The 20,504-nt window shown below is 31.7% G+C and overlaps 1 protein-coding gene across 2 annotated transcripts in view; it reads left to right on the top strand.

The window, feature by feature from the left end:
* The window catches only part of LOC132753209 (very low-density lipoprotein receptor-like), a 63,363-nt gene extending 43,187 nt beyond the window's left edge, over positions 1 to 20,176 (top strand). Inside the window, exons 1-6 of one of the 2 annotated variants that reach the window (XM_060743656.1) lie at positions 4,465 to 4,648; positions 5,375 to 5,488; positions 7,109 to 7,197; positions 8,559 to 8,751; positions 18,822 to 18,851; positions 19,920 to 20,176. In XM_060743656.1, the coding sequence (XP_060599639.1) occupies positions 4,573 to 4,648; positions 5,375 to 5,488; positions 7,109 to 7,197; positions 8,559 to 8,751; positions 18,822 to 18,851; positions 19,920 to 20,161 (744 nt within the window). In that variant the 5' untranslated portion in view covers positions 4,465 to 4,572 and the 3' untranslated portion in view covers positions 20,162 to 20,176. Of the gene's footprint in view, positions 1 to 4,464; positions 4,649 to 5,374; positions 5,489 to 7,108; positions 7,198 to 8,558; positions 8,752 to 18,821; positions 18,852 to 19,919 lie in introns of those variants that run through there. The other variant, XM_060743664.1, reaches the window with a different exon arrangement.
* The last annotated feature ends 328 nt before the right edge of the window (positions 20,177 to 20,504 follow it).

Here is a 20,504-nt window from a genome sequence, read left to right as displayed (position 1 = left end):
ACTGGAGTGCAGGTATTATTTACCCGCACTCCAGAGCATGCCCATTGATTGGTTCATTTTGTCCGGGGTTTACATATTGTGACGACAGAGACAGGGATAGCCAAAGAAATATCATATTCAGATGCTTGTTCATTGTTACTTTTTTACCCGGGGTTTCATATTGTGACAACAGGGAACGTGTTTTTATGTTTGACTATGACAATGTGTGTTAATTATTAAACTATTTCAACGTTCTCAGCTTACAGATATTAATTTAAGACTTTACTTGATTGCAATGCCCATAATCTTCCAATGTTAACAATAAATGAAAAAAAATTCTAAGGAACTCCAATGAGGTCCATGTTTTTCTAACATAAATCAGCTGGGACACTTAAAACAGAAAAATATGCAACAAGATAATAAAGAAAGATACCCAAACCGAACAAATATCATAAATAACAAGGGAAATGTCGTTACTATAATTATATTGCTTCAAAGCCACCAACATTTTATTGAAAGGACATCGGAACGTGAGACAATATATTGAACGACAATTCGAATGATGTTGCTTTGTTTGTTTAGATTTTTACGGCACGTCAACACTACCTGGCCATATTGTGCCGAATGCTATAATAGGCTTAAAATGTTATGTTTAACTTTGTAAATGACAATGAAAATGAGCCAATTTGATCCTAGAATACAGGTTTATCTCTTTCAAATGATCAATGGTGTTTTTGATTGAATTGTATTAAAGAGTTCTCTGAGTGAATTTACACAATAAAAGCTATTACGGGCCTGTGAAAGATCATGCCATGCAATGAAAAATGCTTGACAGTAAAATTTTCATAACAAGGTACACAGAATGGGGCATTGCCATTCGTGAGGAGATAAGAGTGGGTAATTTTAGTGTGTCCAATTCGGTATGGAAGAAGAACTGCTAGATCATGGCGGTTTGACAGAGATAGAAATGGTGAGAGATGGGTTTATATCGTGAAGTTTATTAAAAACGGCTTTGTCCTTATTTGTTTACCATTCAGATGATGAGAGTTTATTTATAGCCGGTCTAAAATCACATGCAGGTAACAATAAGTCAGTTTTTTGAAAATGTAATGATTGTTTAGCTAAAGCATCTACTATTTTCATTTCCTGGTATACTTACATGACATTGAATCCAATATAATTTAACAGATTTTATTTTAAGTACATCATGAAATCGTAAAAGAAGTTTCTATATCATGAAATTGTCATAATTTTATTTTTAATGGATATTAAATAAGAAAGCGAGTCAGAAAATATCACAAATTGATCATGGGTATGCTGTACTATGTATGACAATGTTAAATCTATAGCTTTTGATTCAGCAATAAAAATTGATGCATTATCTGGTAACCTTATACTAGATGTAAATTATTTTCAAACACAGCCGCACCTACTTTGCAACCTTTTTTTTAATCGTCCGTATAAATATGTATAAAATCTTCATGATCTTCCTTAATTGCTAGAAACTTCACTTTGAAATTTTCAAGTGAATTTGATGATTTTTTTTAATTTTGAAAGGTGGAATATCCTCATCGTCATTTTGAAGGATACTGTCTGGATTGATTTTTAGTTTATCTAAATCATCTTTTAAACGAAGGCCTAATGGTTTAATTTCCTTTGTTTTTTAACAAATTTTTCAGTAAAACTTAGTTTGAAAATAATATGTTTAGCTGGATTTTTGCAATAAGATGAAATTCTAGTTGCATATTGAAGTGGTAGCTTTTTTCGACGAAGATGAAGCGATGGTTCCCCAGCTTCCGCATATAGACTTTCTACATGTGAGGTGCGAAAAGCACCTAAAGTTAAAAATTTAAGCACAATCATCCGAAATTTATTAAATATGCTAGTTTTTGTCTCTGTCGTTTAGCTTGTTTTATCAAAATAATGTTAATATTGAATAGTTTGAACAATTACTTCTCATTTCGTTTAATGATCGAACATGCTTACTCTAATGTTTCTAAGCAGACTAAGACTCATAAATAAAACTTTACTTACACAACAGACTTATAGCGAAAGGAAAGTTTAAAAAAGCGGTTCGAAAATCTACCATTTGAAAAGGCAGATAAAGATTAAAAATTTAAACATTACTTTAACCGATTGCATGAAATAATTAACATTTAAGTATTCAAGCCTTAAAATAATTCATATGACATAAGGTATGATAAAAAATTAAGAGGTGTAGTATCGAAATGTTTGGCACTGTTTATATTTCCATGAACAAAATACTGAAAGCAAAAGCTGTATATTTAGGTATTATAACAGATTTTATTTTTTCTTAATTACGGGGACTAACAAATTATGCTGATTTTTTATATTGTAAACCTTAAAATACACTATGGATTGTGTTCTGTATTTAATTTGTTTTAGCTACATCATATAGGGAAATATTTCCAAAAACAAAGAATCGTTGAACAAAATATAATCATATTATGCAATATTTGATCTAAAGTTTAATGCGTTTTAAACACATGCAACCATCTTACTAAGTAAGATACGAAAAAAACCTGTCCTGTAGGATCCTGTGTACACTTGCAGCGCCAGACGAATTTAATGGATTATGCCACTGTCCTGTATTGCTAAATAAAAGTCTGTTCCAACTTAGAAATAATATAAAATTTACTTTGAATTCACACTTTAAATCAAAACAAGGTTCACCATGGCTATAAGTATATATTTTTCTGTCTATTGTCTGAAATTATACGATGGCAGTTTAATTCCGTTAAAGTTTAAAAAGTTATTTCCTGGATTAACAGGAAAACGGGAAACCAGCTTCACAGATACTACGGTTAGAAAATATTATAATAGTGTTATACTAATTAGTACAGTGAAATTAGAAAAAGATTAAACTGTGAGAGAATCGGAAGCCTTGAAATACGTGATCCTGTGCAGGGTACCAGATTATTCCTTCATTACACGACATGTACGATGATTAATGATGAAATATATTGTCAAACATATGTGAAATGTAAATCTTTTCGAATCAAAGAAGAACTGGGCTCTATTTTGTTTTAATATGAAATTAGTTGGTGCAAAGAAATGTTGCAAATGTCTGTATTGACCGACAATTTTTTTCACTTTGGCTATATTTGCAATTTGCCTCAAACTAAACTATTGCACGAAATCAAATATACTTTATTTCCTCTGTTAATGTCAGACGCTTTATAAATATTTTATCAAATGTAAGAAAATTGAAAAATTATCGTAAAATGTTTGTAACAGTAAGGTTTGTTAATCTCCTACAGATCTTCAGTTTTTCGATGTACATACGACGTTATGGTATTGAATTAAGATATTTCACATCTGTTGCTTTACGTTAAACAATAAAGCTACCTTTCCTGGCTATAACGGAATGGTTTTTAAATAATTAAAAGAAACTGATTGAAAACGATTCTTCTCAATTCAAAGCATGTGTATGTGTAAACAATATCCAGAAAATATTTGACAAGTAACTCTCAAAACTACACGATGCATACACATGTACATGTATAGAACACAATTGTAGAAACGAATTGGAAAATTCCAATATTATTTTTTAAGGATTTTTTTGCTCTGTCCAGCTAAAACTTTGGTTGTCATCAACAGAATGGTCAAGAGACTTGTTCAAAAATATTCAAATTGGGCCGTTAAAATTTCTGGTTTCCTGAATCTGCTAGGTTCCGCCTGGGCTCCTTGCAACTGGTTCTTGTTGCTTGGTCGTATGGGGTTGATTCATTGAACGCCTACTTTCCATATTGTACTACAGTTTAGCACGTGAACTTTATCAATATTCCCCGTAAAATTGAAAAATTTTCGGATTTTATCTTTATTGAGGAGCTTATTTCACAATGAATTCTAATGACTGAAGTATCAAAGTTATTAAAGCAACTAAAAACGACATTTACTTTCCAGTAGATATGCAACAAAACAGTGCATAACTTCCGGGATAGTTCTGATCACTTGCTTTTCGTGTAAGAAATTGGACGAGTTCACATTTATTTACATTTCTAAAATTTCGTTGATGAATTGTCAAGAAAATATAGAAAATGAAATAAGACCATTCCTTAACCATATAATATTATGACATTGACCCAAACCAATCACCCGCAAATAATCTCTTTGCAGATTTCATATGCTCTATTACATACATATAAGAGATTAAGTATAGTAAACTCAATATTTCTTATAATGCCATTCAAATATCACTGAAGTTCTATTCTCAAATCCAACCTTAAAAAAGACAAAGATAAGTTACATTAGGCTATGACAAATTCTGTACAATGAACGATCTTATATGTTTTTTATTCTCAAACATTAAGTTATTGTGATATTGATGAAATACATAAAGTCCTTTTAGATTTCATTTATGGCTAGATGTACGTAATTAAGTTTTTTGTTGAGCTAAACAATTGATTTCTATAATTGATTTGGAAACATTCTTTGCAGCAGATGTTTTTTAAACTGCGTGCATTTATTATTATTCATTCTGACACATACGGTATTAAAGTGAAGAAAATAACATTGGCGTATGTGAAACATTTATAAGAATATAGCAATTTGACGAAAGTATATTCAACAATGAACGCACTGCTGTTTATTTTGGTTTTATTCGGGTTTTCTAAGATTTCTGATGCAATCGGAAGAACGGAAGAAGGTAAAAAGCATTTTCGAATTTCTATTTTATTTATATTTGTCGGCTTTTTGCTTCAGTTACTTATTTTACGAAGAGAAACAAACGTATTAAATTATAATATAAATCGTTTCTTTAATGAGTCTTTACATTTTATTTCATGAGATAAAGAATTTCTACACATTGTTATTACCTAATAATGTTTAATATAATTATTATGTTTTAAATATTATTACCCATGTATTACGATCGGGTTTGGGCTATTTAGTTGTTTTAAGGTTTTACTTTCGTTTTTATTTATTTACTCATTTTTTATCTTCCTTTAATATAATTATTATTACTATTATTATTATTATTATTTCGCAATATGATTTGAATTTTAACGACTTCAAGTTACAGTTGGAAATCTTTACAAACCACTGAAATGTTTATGTCATTCATCGTTATATTCTTATTTTGAAATCATTTATTCAATGATTAATGTACATTATAATAATGATCATCATTCAATTTTGTCTGTAAAAATAGGGAAAATAGTTATAATGAATATTAAAATTATTTAAAGCGTAATTGTTTTGTGTCGATGTAATTTTATCACTATTATAATAATTATTATCATGTTTTTTTTATACTTTTTCATTATTATTTATTTATTTATTTGTTTATTTGTTTGTAATTATTATTGAAATAATTTTTAGGAAATGATACTTAGTTTTCCAATTATTATCCATATTTTTATTTTCATTTAAGGGTTTTGCTTACAATCTCAACATTCCTGCAACGATATATCGTGCATTCCACAAAGCCACGTCTGTAACGGAGATGAAGAATGCGTCGATGGATCAGACGAAGTAGGATGTGCCGGTAAATATAATTCTTTGTATCATAGTTTGGGGACCTTTCTGTTGAAAATGTGCCAGAGTTAAATCGTATACATACACAGTGCGTTAACTGTAGTTCAGGTATTAGTTACCCGCACTCCAGAGCATACCCGTTGATTGGCTTAGTTTTGCTGGTGGTTACTTATTGTGACCGTAGAGAAAGGGAAACCGATAGAAATATCATATTCCGATAATCGTTCATTGGTTCCTTTTCTCCGGGGTTTCATATTGTGACAACAAGGACCGTGTTTTTAAGATTGACTATGATAACGAAAGAGAAAGAACATCAAAACACTCGCAAATCTAGTAGGCTCGTGTTTCGATGCTATTACGTAACCATAAACCTGCTCAGCTTAAGTAATAGACTTGCACAGCCATATATTTGGACCATTTTATTCTAAAGTTCAAGGGGATTTTTTAATAAAAAATCTAAACTGATGGCAAAGGGTATGAGATGTCAGTTCGAGCATATAAAGAATTTACAATAGAGTATGACAAAATTTAATGATGAATTGTACAAATAGTGAGTTTATTACACATAACGCCTCAGAAACGAATTATTGTTTCTTCCATTAGAAAGGGAAAAAATTAGTTTTAAAACATTTAAGAGAATATTCTAGAGCATTCTTAATGGGTAAAGCCTTATGAAAGTAGCGCTGAATGAGAAATAATTGTCATAAAGGTAGGAAATTGTAAATAAAGAAGCACTCTGACTTCCATACAAAATACTTAATCACAGTGACTATAACTGTATAATTGCCAGTGTTAATAACAGATGCAACTGAAAGTCCACTTAATTGGCCAAATAGCAGCTTTTCGGAAACTGATAAAGGACAACGTCTGAAATAAAGATAAAAACATTTCTGAGGCATAACGGACCTTGAACGATCAATAACGGTTTGAATTAATGACTAATTTGTGACAGAATGAATAAATAAATGTACTTAGTTTTAAATGCCCATTATGACCCCAAGATGTCTTATTGATATTTCTAAAAAAAATACCTTTGAAGTCCGGATATAGCTTCCAAAATATTGCTTATTGGCCAATTATCTGAATTATATTTGCCTTTTGACCATAAGTAGGATTATAGAGATTTAGTACTTTGCATGACTTCAAAATATTTCGTTGATAACATTTATTACTTTTATGACGAATAATTTCGCATCCAGCCTATTTTCTTCAGGCGATAAGCATAAATATGCTTCAAAACTAATATCTTAATTTTAAACTTTCTGAAAAAAAAAAGGAAATATTCATCAACCGTTCATGGGCATAATTTTGCTTTAAACTACAAAATAATGTAGGTTGTACAACAAGATATGTAATCATTTTATACTTGTGACCAGATGAATATTTCATGATAAAAATACTTAAAAACAAATAATCAAAATAGTGAACAGTGATAATATTTAATAAGTGGTATAAGATATAATGATATATTATTGTAACAGTTGTTTTCTTTTGTCATTTTAGAAACTGTGGATTTCTCTCATACGTTTCATTTTCATTTACGCTCTTTGATCACCACCTGCACCCCGACCCCCGTATCACGACGAGCAATTATATGACACATAAATCATGCTGTTACTTTATTTTTCAGATGCACCTACTTGTTCTGGCGAGTTGATTCCTTGTCCAAAAACAACTGGAGTAACATCATGTGTAGAAACTCAAGAACAATGCCTACAGATAAGCAGCTTTTTATTTGCTTCATTCCTTTACTAAGACATTAATACACGGCGAATTGGGCCGTAAGGTGATAATTGGTCCGTAAAATGAATAATTACCCTGAGGGCTTCGAATAATTTCTTTTGGCTGCGCAACGCTATTGGCATTATTTATTTCAGGACCGGGCCGCTTTTCACCTTCTAGTACAACTAAATACACTTGATAGATCTAATAGTAGCATTTTTTTTTAAACAAAACACTTTGATATTTCTTTCGTTGAAATTTCTGTCTCTGTCTTTGTACTGCACATTAAAAAAGTACACTAGAATCTAGTAGCAAGATTTTTTTTTCATTTTTGTCGGAATGAATTTGTCGTATTAAATATTTCATTAAATTGCAATAATTCATAATAAAATCAAGCTCTTTGTGTCTCACTTTAACAGTTAACTGTTTGATGACGTTAAATATGACGACATTGTTTCATTTTGTGTACGTGCACATGTTCAGCTGTCTGATACCCAGGGCCGAAACTCATAATCGGTCACGTGGCACTCATAATCAGTTTACATCATAGGCAATTAATTTTGTTACTATATAAAGGAACATGTGTATTAATCGCTTTAACTTCATTTGTCAATACAATTTGCACACATAATCTAACTCATGCGTTTCTTCTAGAATTAAATAACAATTTAAATGATGTATAATATCAAAAAGAATTCCTAGGGAAATCATTTAAACATACATTCACTTGAGTTAATTTAATCTAAGTTGGAAAATAATCACACAAGTGTTAAAATGGGTGGAATAGGGAAACATTTGAATTCATATTTCATAACTTCAGACTATAAACAATCAGTTTGCTTGTGAGGAATGTTAGCTGAATGTTATTATGTTTCTGAACAATAAATAATGGCAAAGCATTATTAATAAGGATGATATTTTAGACTTTTTAAGGTTCACCATTTCTGAAAAAGGTCCTTCTAACATTAAAAGTGACCTTCAATCGTTTACCGTAAGTTAAAGTTTGTTTAATGATGCATACAGGTGTCATACAAAGAAAATAGCTGGCCCATATTGACAATTTATTAGTTCCTTATAGTACAATTAAGGATGGTCAGACCTTAATAGACAATATTCTTCCAATTCCATTATTATAAATGTAAATACAGTGCGAGAAATTATGACATGAGTCACTGTGGCATACTAAATATATGTACATAATTACCTTTTTGTATTGTAAGTCTCAAATATCAAAAAAATATCTAATGTTTTTCTATTTAGAAATGCGTTCTAAGTAGGAAATATTCATTACATAATAAAATTATTGCTAAACGCATCATATGCAGATTTGGTGTTAATTGTCAAAATCTTGTCTTTAACCGACAGGTTGCGGTGCTCTGCCGGATATTGTTAATGGCGAGGCGAGTTTTCTTGGATCCTGGAATAAAAAATCAGCCATCGGCGCGTGGGCTGATGTAACCTGTAATTCAGGATATAAAAGTTGTACAAATAAGATCCGATGTCTAGAAAGTGGGGTTTGGACAACCACTGTGTGCGAACCAGAACAACCAGGTAAGCAGGGCCACGTTTTTGGGGCGTATTTGTCTTATAACTTTCTCAATGTGTCGACATTAATCTACGTTCGGTATATATTAGCTCTGAATATGTACCGATTTTATTTGTTTTGCATATGTAACAGTTGTTTGTTTCAAACATAAGACATTTCAAGATGTTAACGATATATAAAACTGTTCGTGTAGAAAGGGAGAAAAAAAATTCCTTAAAAGTATGCATAACATGACATCATAGTTTTACATGTATATTAGAACTGAACAGAAATGACAACATTTGTTATTTTGCTTAGTTTGTATCTTCCTAAAGATTTATTCTAAAGAGTTATATCTATCAAAAACAAAATACGTTTTAAATTAAAATGTTAAGCAGCTGTTATAAGTACCATATATATTTACAGTGTAAACAAAAGAAATCTGATTTGTTATAGTTTAAAAAAACAGACGTACCTTCAGTCTCTAATTTGTAAATTCTCTTCTAAATCAACACGCAATCAAACTTTAGATGTACGCTCATTATATATGATGTAAGATAAGAAATTCTGCAAATATTCAGAAGAAGAATGTAACTTAAATCCAACACTCTCAATATTTCTACTTTCTATATATACTCTTCAATATATATCGTTGAAATCATTTTGCCCTGTTCATACACACCGATTTTAATCTTACCAACTACAATATTTCACATTTTGCAAACGTATATGATTTGTGTTTTTGTTGATTGATCTTTATAATTATGAACCTACTTAACATATCTTAAGAGAATTAAGGAATTAGAACTTTTCCTCTTGTCACCTTAATATAATTCATTTCATTTCTTTTTCTTTTAATTATCTTACTTCATCTTTTTTGCAATTATACATATTTAGTTTCCCTTCCTTTTTTTGACTTTCTTTGTTTTTTTCATGATAACTTTTTCATATAAGTCATTATGGTTATCACAGTGCATGAATAGTAAATTTAAGTTTTCTTTTCCCTGTGATTTAACCATTTAAATTTTCCCTTTATGTTTTTTATAATATCTAGCACATAGACCAACGTTGTAGGTTGTCACATTTTATGTTTAGTTATCCTTCAAGTTTGAAACTCGTCCAAACTCATCCATTGTTGTGTACAAATACTTTAAATAATTTCAATGCTCAATCTTTTCATTTTGCATACGTTCAATTATTCGTCATACCTTCTTATACATATATCCTTCACAGCATTTCTTCGTTCTCCAGCTGGCTTACGGAAGGTCGATGGTTCTACCCAGGTACCCGCTCGTGCCTGAAATAATGCCCAGAGGGGCACATGGGGTCTTCCTCCACCAATAAAAGTTATAAAAAAACGATGAAAAAATCTCGGCGTGACGCTCCATCCATTTCTTGACATCTTTCCATCATCACATTTAATGCCACTTTAGCCATTCAGACTCCATGGTCTATAGGTTTACTGAAAAGTCACTGGGTTAACAAAACTACATTCCAATCTCAAAATTATAACATAAGCCCATATGGGCTTTCCGACGGCGACCTTAAATAAACGCATTAAAACAATTTTTCGTCTTCCTTAACTTTTACTTTGTTGTCAGGAGTTCATGTAAGTGAAGTGGACAAAAGCATTCGTTATTTTTGCCTGATTTAGCTACTAAGTTCTCATTTTCATACCCTTCCCTTCTTCTATTTTGTCTATATGTTATATTATAATTTCTTTGTACCCTTTACTCATATATATCCCGTTCATTTCGATCGTCATTTATATATAGTTTGTTATTTATCCTAAAACAATAGTGATAATAAAAACAAACAAGCGTACTATTTATTTACCCTTTGTTCAAACTTATTTATTCACAATTTTCACAAACTATATTTGTACAATCTTCAAATCACTATGCTCTCATTTCAAAATGTTCGGATATTTGCTTCGTCTTTCGCGGTTACAACTACAACTTTTGCATCCTGCAGTCTAATTACTTGGACCTTTTCTTCAACTATTACGTGTCCTTCTACGGGAACTTTTAGTAAACTAGTAGTCTCTGCCTGATGTCTCCATATTCAGTCTATCAATTTTCTTCTTGGTAATAAACTTTCAATGGTACGTATACTTCTGTGTTGTCTCAAGTATATTAGTTTCTTAGTAAATTAGTCTATAATTCGTACTTCTTTTTTATCTCTTTTTATAACTTGAATGTTATATTACATAATGTGTTTACTTGCATGTAATATTTTAATATTGTGTAAACATAAAGAAAATATTATATGAAATATCTGGTGATTTACTTATTTACATTCATCACATTTATTTATTTCTTTTTGCGCACTTGCAGAATAAGATGCACGCTGTAACCGGAGTGACCTTTGTGAAATTGTAAATAATACTGGTGAGTTTGCGTTTCATTTTCTTGTTTGTACCGTACAGGTATTTTTCTGTTATCTCCAGGTTAAACACAAATATTGACTAACTACTAACAATTGTAGAATTTATACTGGTAAATCAATAACTTAAGATATTTTTGCCACTTAACAGTTCAAGATCTTGCTTTGATGTCATAAAAGTTAAATAACGATTTTATTGTTTATAAACAGTTTATTAAATATATATAAGTAGTCTTTTGTTCTGTCATATGTTAAAAAATGATGTATTGTATTTTTTCAGGTTGCCGGAATCTTTCTACATGGACTTTACGTTGTTCACATAATACAAAGTGCTGCATCTACATTTGATGATAAATGAATAAATGTTGTGATATCCGCCAACATTTACTCAGTTTATAAATGTAACAATGCAAAAAATTCACATTCGATGTATTCGATCCAGCATTAACCGGAGCATATATATATAAGCATTTATTACACAGTTCTACATTTCAATTGATATTTCAGACTGTTTATCTGATATAATCTCACTTACGTTTTAGCTGTAGTCTTTAGGCCTCCGTATTCGTATGGCCATGGACGTATAGCTTAACCACTACCCTCTCACCGCTAAGGGTTCATCTTGCGCCAAAGACTTTGGATTGTTTTGACCAGAACAGGCTTTCTAGTGTTCTTTACCGAATATCGATGGCTCTACTCAGGTGCCCGTTTGTGTCTACAATAATGCATGAAATGGACCTTAAGTCTATTTCCACCATTTAAACCCAACCAAAATAACAATCCAGTCTCATAATATTTTTTTTAACAAATATCTTTAATAAAGAAATACAAAGCTTTTTATCTTCAAAAGGTATATGTAAAAACTCACTCGTAGACATTTCTTTCTTTTCAATGTTAATCGTCTTTTTTGAATGTTTGCATGTTTTCGCAATTGCGTGGTGTTCATATATTGTTTACTTATTATGTACTTATTATCTTTGGGTATTTGTAAATAAGTTATTAACACGTACACATTATCTTTTACGTAATAACATGATTTAGTGTTATTTCTTATAAAGTATAAGTGAGACACTCTTACATTCTGCAACCGGCCAAACCAATAAACGTAGCTGCGGTATGATTCAATGCTATAATGCGTCTGTTTGTTTTTCTGATCATGTCCATTTAAATACACGTTGGTTCAAATCTCAAAGGTGCATTAATTAAACTAGTTTCTTCCCAAATGTACCTTTGTCTTTTTCAGTGTCTACAATAATGCATGAAATGGCCCTTAAGTCTATTTCCACCATTGCAACCCAACCAAAATAACCATTCAGTCTCATAATAATTTTTTAAACAAATATCTTTTATAAAGAAATACAAAGCTTTTTATCTTCAAAAGGTATATGTAAAAACTCACTCGCAGATATTTCTTTCTTTTCAATGTTAGAGGTCTTTTTTGAATGTTTGCATGTTTTCGCAATTGCGTGGTGTTCATATATTGTTTACTTATTATGTATCTTAGGGTATTTGTATATAAGTTATATACACCTACACATTACCTTTTATGTAATAACATGATTTAGTGTTATTTCTTATAAAGTATAAGTGAGACACTCTTACACTCTGCAACCAGCCAATCCAATAAACTTAGCTGTGGCATAATTCAATGCTATAATGCGTCTGTTTGTTTTTCTGATCATGTCCATTTAAATACACGTTGGTTCAAATCTCAAAGGTGCATTAATTAAACCAGTTTCTTCCCAAATGTACCTTTGTCTTTTTCCCGATATGCTTGCAAATACAATGTTTCGGAAATTTTTCATCAAAATATTGCCGCATTGAACATTTTCAGCAAGCATGAACAAAAAGGTAAATGAGCTTAAATTAGAAAGATATATACCATTGACGCCAGAAAAGATTTGCCTACAACATTGTATCTGTCTAGCATAAACATATTGAAATATATAACAAAATAGAACCAAATATCTTATAAGCAAAAGACCTCGCCATACGCGTCAATCCAATTCTTCTTAGAAATCTGTATTTCGATGCCGTAGTCATGTTTGTGTCATCGACCAAAACCTGTGAAAAATATATGTATATGCATCGACCAAACCATTTATTGAACTATCATTCTTTTTGTGACGTAAGAAATATTTTCTCTTGAATAAGGTGTACGTAAAAGCACAAAGGACATTAATTTAGAACTCATTTATCTTGCCTCCGTCTGTTTGCCCGTCCGTCTTTCTGTCCATCCGGTGTCCGTCATACAAGTTAATAAAGCATCAAACATAACTATATTTGGAACCTCTTACTTCAAATATAGCAACCTTAAAATGCTCAGACAAAAAATCACTAATAAGTCCCATTCCTTCCGTCTGTCCATCGCGCGTCTTGAAATTGGCAATCACGTAAGGCAAAGCTTTATATGTGGATAAATCCCCATTATAAGAAATGGTTTATCTGAGAATCATAATTTTCTTTTATAAATATTTACAAGCTTTATTTTTGCATTGAGCACAACATATGTATAGTAGTTGTTTACTTGAAGCCTTATAGGCGCCTTCTAGTCACCGCTGCAACGTCTATAGATCTTGTGGAATTAAAGAAACTTGAACGTTGAACATTGTTCAGCTCAACATTACCATCGATAGCAACATTTAATTTTGCCGGTATAGGCGTACTCTAGGGATTGTGTTTTTCTCTATTTGTAAAGTTAACGGACAATCCGAAACACACAGGCTGGGCTTCTTTGTCAATGTCTGATAAATGCTTCTTTGAGGAATGTACAATAGAATATGAAAAAATTAATCTGAAGAATACTTAAAAATCAAACGCAAGATCAACAAGGAAGGTCGTCGTTCAATGTACGCAACCCTTACGGACCACCAGCCAGGAGTTCAGCAGGACGAAAATAAAAACAGGAAAAGGCACAAGGCAAATTTTTTTTAAAACATTGCTGTTGATACGATGTTTTTTGTAAGTGCAAGCTTTTATCAAATACATAAGCGCCGTCTTAAGCAGCATTGAACATATGTATGATAATGGTGTATTAATGAACTGAATGCGTATATGCGTACATACACGTGTGATTATGGAGGCAATGTGAGACGTTTGTGTCATTCTATTTAAAAATTGCTTTGAATGTGCCCAAATTAGATATACAATATTGGAACTGTGTAAATTGGACTTTCAGTAAATCAGGACGTTTGAAAATCCGATTCAGGATGATCTTGGGAGCAACGAAAACAAAATATGTAAAGCCTTATTTTCCAGACTCGGTTGGAGATAAGGAATGTGAGACAGTTCTTGTTGCAACAAATATTGTTTTGTTGGTTTTGTTCCTTCTTGATGCGACGTCTCAAATAACATCTAGTACGTTGTAATATTCAACATTCAAGTATTGGAAGAACCAGAGAAAAAAAATCTGATTTAAGAGAAAAAGAAATCCACAGGGGGCGTGCAAAACGGCAAAAATATGAAATGATTAAGCTGCCGTTAATGACGAACAACTTACGGAAACAGCCAGGATTCAGACAATGTTGGACATGACAATTCAAAAACGTTATGTTAAAGACAATGTCTTTGTTCTTTTTGAATAATAAAGTCTTATGAAGGTAACGGAATGTCTGTAAAACAGGCTTGTTCAAGATAATGAATGAGTGTGCTAAGACAAGCATTGAAACATCAATTTAGATGAAGACGTGTTAATAATGGCATACTATGTAAGTGCGATTTTTTCATACACGTTGATTATAGAGGCAAATGGTGAACGGTTGTTCTTTCAATTTATTTACAAATCTTTGAATTGCACCTTTAAGTTTCTACAAATTTTGAACTGTAAAGTGTACTCAGATCAGGACGTTTGAAAATTTCCGATTCGGATGATAAGTTGGACAACGAAAAAAATATTAAATTATTTTCAAAACTGGTGGGATACGAATACGAAAAAAGGCGCAATGGTCGGATGAATACGGAGGATAGAGTAGCACAACCACTTGTTCTGCTTTAGAAAGTGTTGCACAATAGACGCCGTGTGCAAAATTAAACCCTTACAAAATTAACCCTTTCAAGCATATACTAAGGAGACAGCAATTCTTGAAAAATACAGTATGTCTCAGGTCTTCTACCGACCATTTTTTGTATTACAGTACACGACCAAGCTATAAACAAAGCTAAAGTAAACTGATTTTAGTGAATGTGTAATCAATGTAAAGCTAACAGGTATATCTTCCGAACAACCAAAGATTTTTCGTGTGTTGTCTCAATATTGAACAGATGCATTCATATTTGAACACTCCTTGTATATTTATATTTTGTTATTACAACACAATGTTCCTAATGTGTGTTATTAGTAATTTAACTCAACAGTAAAGAATAAAAGCTTGATTTAAATGATGCCTGCCCGTTTCGTTTTTCAGCCAAATGCCAGTCTGTTTTCAGTTTGACTTCCCGTAAAATGTACAGGGAAGAACTTAACATAAGAATAGTAGTTCATTTGTCATTTTAAAATAAAAAAAGTAAAATCCTGGAATCCTATTGGCCATTCTAAAATAAAATGTAACTTAAAATGTGAACGAAAGTTTTTATCTTGCCATACAATCTGACTTAAGTTCAGATTTTCTCATATGTTTTATGTAAATCTAATGACGACCGTATATATTTTGCCTTCTTGCCCGAGAAAGCTATTTTTGTCATGCAAACTAACCGGTTTTTACATACTAGACATTAGAAGAAGTATCAAAATACTGTTTTAAGTGGAAATTAAACAAACTGTTGATTTTTGACAGAAAAAAATAATGCCTGAAGTAATTTTTTAACAGATTAACTTGAAATATACTAAAGAGTGAACATTTAAGGGGCAATACTATTTTGCCAGTTTACAACGCCATGTTTGTTCTCGAAATAGTTAAAAACAATTACATATTCAATATTGGTTTTCCAAGGGATAAAATTAGCAAACGCATTGCTTTTAAAATTATGAAACCTCGCCGATGATTGGCTGTGTGAAAGGTCACCAAAAAGATCTGTATTTGGTCACGGTCAGATATAAGAGCGGAGTGTAATATAGAGCTGTTTAAAAAAATGTAAAGGAGAATTTTTGCATAAAGTGTATAGGACAGGCCTTAAACTGACTGGTTAAATAGCTCAAATTTAAAGTTCTGTTTAACAATACTTCTTGTATTCAGATCTCATGACAATTTCTAGTTAACAGTTTATTTTACATAAGAACTTACACAAGATCCGAGTTTTAAATCTAGTCCAAAATAATGAGAATATTATCAGACCTTATCAGGTACCCTTAGCTTATTATGTTCAGTAATTATCTAATATTATACAAATACGGACTTTTTAGCTGTTGAATATGATGTGATATGTACTGAAAAAATTAATATTGACCGAGGCGATACATGATATATTCTGACCCCGCTATTCAGACCATACCTTGATAGTTGTAAAATCATGCACGTCAACATTTTCTTGTAATAATTGACCTCGTGGTATTACTACACCAGGAAAGGTCTGAGTGTCGCTAATTGATAGGTGTGAAATTCAAATTATCTATGTGTCGCCGTTTCATTATTGATATGCAACAAAAGATTATTGGTTACACAAAAATGATTGCCCTAAAATCTGTGTTAATTTCCGTTTAAGTACTTTTTTTCTGCGGGGACTTTATTTCTGCTATGTCTGCGGTTGATAACGACACCGCTGATTTAAAACCCACAGAAAATTAAGCCTGTTGCTATGTCTACATGTATGTCAGAATATGTCAACTACCTGTATTGCATAATTTCTTTACCATACACCGTATCAGCTTTAGATGGGAATTTTCTTTATGTATCCGTCATGAATAAAATTTTAGAAAAAAATTACTTTATTTGTTATAAAAAATATCATGTTTGTATGATTTTTGCTCACCCTAAGCTTGATTTATATATATTGTTTCTACGTACGACTCTACCTGATTTATTTTTTACTCTTCATTTTTATACACATGCAGTATTACAATTAATTGTTGTCATTGCACGGTTAATTTTGTAAACATATCTTTATTAAAACGCAGAAATAATGAACATCAATTATATATGCGAGAATGATGACACCGCAGAAATAAGATAAGCAGAAATTTATTTTTTCTCGATTAATAGCTTCTGATTAATTTCAATTGCATTCCTTCATTCCAGTGTTAAAGCATTTTAATACATCGTAACACCAACGTTATTTATTTCACGTTCAATATTTGTGTAGTTATCAAGAAACGAAAAGGTTGATCTAGTAAATGTTCAATTATGAATTTGTGTCTAAATGCAGAATTCATAACAAATCACTTTGCACATTTTACTGATTTTGCATGAGTTATGTTTTAGAGAAGAGGATATCCGCTATGTGTGTACCCACGATATTTAGACATGTAAGGTCTTAAGCTCCTGGATGCGTCAAAATGGCACCATGTGAGCTCATATCCGTACTTCAGTTCTTCTATACGTGTGTAATATTGGATGTATATTCGGTGATCGACCTGGCCATTCAACACACCCCATACCCTCTCTCTGCACGTAGACGTGGGCCTCCTTTGCCCTGTTCAGACGCCAATTATCTACCATTAAAATGAATTTATCGGCCACTGCCCCGGAATAAACTATAAACGGAATCTCTAATATGTCATCAATGTACCGCTGATAAGTCGTGCTCTGCAATAGTTAAGGCTTGGAACCTTTTCCCAAGTCTATTCCAACATAGTAAAGTCTAGACAAAAATTTAACTCGTCATGAAAAAAAAACAACATTTCTCCATTTTTACCTGGGCAACTTCACCAGTTTCAAAACGTGCCTGATGCGGACGACGAGTCAATGGAATTCTTAAACAACGTCTTATTAGAAAATCCGCGTTAAAACCGTCTTCACATTATCTTAGTTATCAACCTCATGGTGTGTGTTTTGCAAAAGTTGTTCTAAAACAGTTATCATAATAGTTTAAAGCACCCGTGCTACATAGAGAGAGGTTGCGACATATATGAATCAATCATCCGTCGCCTGCTTGTCCTGTCACAAACCTTGTCCGGCATACTTCTCAATATAGTACTTTTGCAATTTCCTCCAAACTTTAAAGGAATGATAAGAACAATTTCATCACCAGATCTAGCTGTGCATATTTTCGGTAATGTTGTGTTCAGTGATTTGTTTAAGAGTTATGGCCCTTAATTGATTTTTAATGTTGTCCTTACTACTCCACCTACGCCAATAAACTGGCCCTTTATTACTTTTTTTAATGTTGTCCTGACTACTCCACTTACGCCAATAACATAATTTCAATGATTCTTTACAGTATTGATCGGTAAGCTCAAGTACTTGGGGTACATGTGTTTTTTTTTTTTTTTTTTTTTTTTTTTTTTTCGCTTAAATATGTTTTAACATAATTATGGCCCTTCAAGAAAAAACCTGTTTTTTATCTTGTTTGTTATCTTTTGTCCTCTGCTACAAAGTAAATGCACCTATCACGCGACACGTGATCACTGATCGCTCCTGTTACGCATTGTTCTATCCAATTATGCAACATTTTCTTCAAAAACTCAAACATTTATTTTTATGCATTTATGTTTAATTGGTTTATTTGTATTTTCAGAGTTCTGAAATTTAGAAGGTGCAGTGTAATAAATTATTCTTGAAAAACTATTAATGAAAATAGCAATGTATACAATTAATTTGTTGTTTGTTTTTTTTCACAGAAGAAACTGACCGATGCTTCCAAGAACTAGGTAATTTTTCGTTTGTTATTTAATATGCTTTCATAAAAGTTATATGAGTAAACAAGATAAAATGCGTGAGTTGATTCCACATTCTAGGTTCAAGGAATTTTCATAATACACAATGCAAACAATAAATACAATCTGTCTGCAGGTATTTGACTTAATAAGTACAAACCATTCTACACCATTTTGTATTGTATCCTAGTTTAGGGATCTCTCTGTTGAAAATGTGTAGTAGCAGGTATAAGTCACCTGTACTCCTGTGCATAACCGATGATTGATTAATTTTTTTGGGGGTTTACTTATTGTTTCGGCAAAGAAAGGGATAACGATATAAATAATCATATTCAGATAGTCGTTACTATTTTCTTGGGTTTTATATTGTGATAACAGGGACATTGATTGTTTTTTATTTTTGCCTATGACACGAAAGAAAAAGAACATCAAAACACACTCGATAATTTTATTTATACTCGAAGGGGGGGGGGGGGGGGGGGCGCAACCACAGGTACATACCAGATAACCTCGTGTTTCGATCAATATATCATGATATTAACACTCTTTTGTCTATCAAAATAGTAATAAAGAAATGTGTGTGAGTGTGTGTTTGAAGGGTGGGGGGGGTAAATGTATATTTTTGTTGGTTGAGTGAGATTGGCATTGTTTTAAAGAGGTGAAATATGCTATTTTCCATTCAACGTAATGAAAAGAAATCCGGTATTTATGTATCAAAAAATTAAAGTTGTTAATTTTATACTATGTCTTATTTCTATGATAGTAGCTTCACTAAATTATGGAAACACTCGATATTAGCGACTTTAAGTCTTAAACACATTCATAGAAACAAAATTTAACTACACAGGTTATTGATTAAAACAATTTGACTTTTACAATATTTGATTATTAGGAACCAAACTATTGCGCAAAATTAATGTTTGGGGAAAAAAGATTGTCTTCAGACATTGCTATTTTGAAATTAATTTAAGGAGTAAGTTTTCCTTAATGTATATTTGTTCTTTTTTCATTCACCAAACGACATTCATTATATGTATTAATACACTGACTGGTGTCACTTAGGTGAGTGCGATTCGTCGGTATACTCCAAAAGTAACTTAGTCGCGTTGAGAAGTACAGACTGTGACTCTTACTGTCAGTGTGTCCACAATGGAACAAATGCAGATGGCTCTGTGAGTTATAAGTGGTTGAAGAGGCCGTGTCCACCAGGAACGAAATTTGATCAAAACATAAATACTTGTAATCATGCGTCCTCGGTAACATGTCGTAAGTTCATACAATTATATCTTTACCATGCAAATTAACTGCTTTATTACTTGTTACCCATTTTAGAAGAAATATATGTAATATTATTTGATACTTTCCTCAAAATTTGCAAATCATATTTATAAACACCTCATGAAGATTTCAAATAGCAAGAACATAATTATGATTATAATAACAGGCTCGGTTCAGTTCCAGAAACTTTCTCTAATACCAAGTCTAAATGCGTTACTTAGATCAAAAGTGCTACAAACACTGCAATCATAATTTGTACACAATTTGTACGCGTTTATCTTCCTTTTTTTTCGAAAAAAAAGTAAAGTACCTTACGCCGAGTGTCTCCTCTTCGGTCTGTTTGATGTTTTTAGTATCTATAATGATATC

Source organism: Ruditapes philippinarum, unplaced genomic scaffold (assembly GCF_026571515.1).
Source record: "Ruditapes philippinarum isolate M1 unplaced genomic scaffold, ASM2657151v2 ctg872_1_1_1_1, whole genome shotgun sequence".
NCBI classification, from domain to species: Eukaryota; Metazoa; Mollusca; class Bivalvia; order Venerida; family Veneridae; genus Ruditapes; species Ruditapes philippinarum.
Note: the sequence above shows the minus strand (reverse complement) of the source record. Positions and strands in the feature narration are given on the sequence as shown.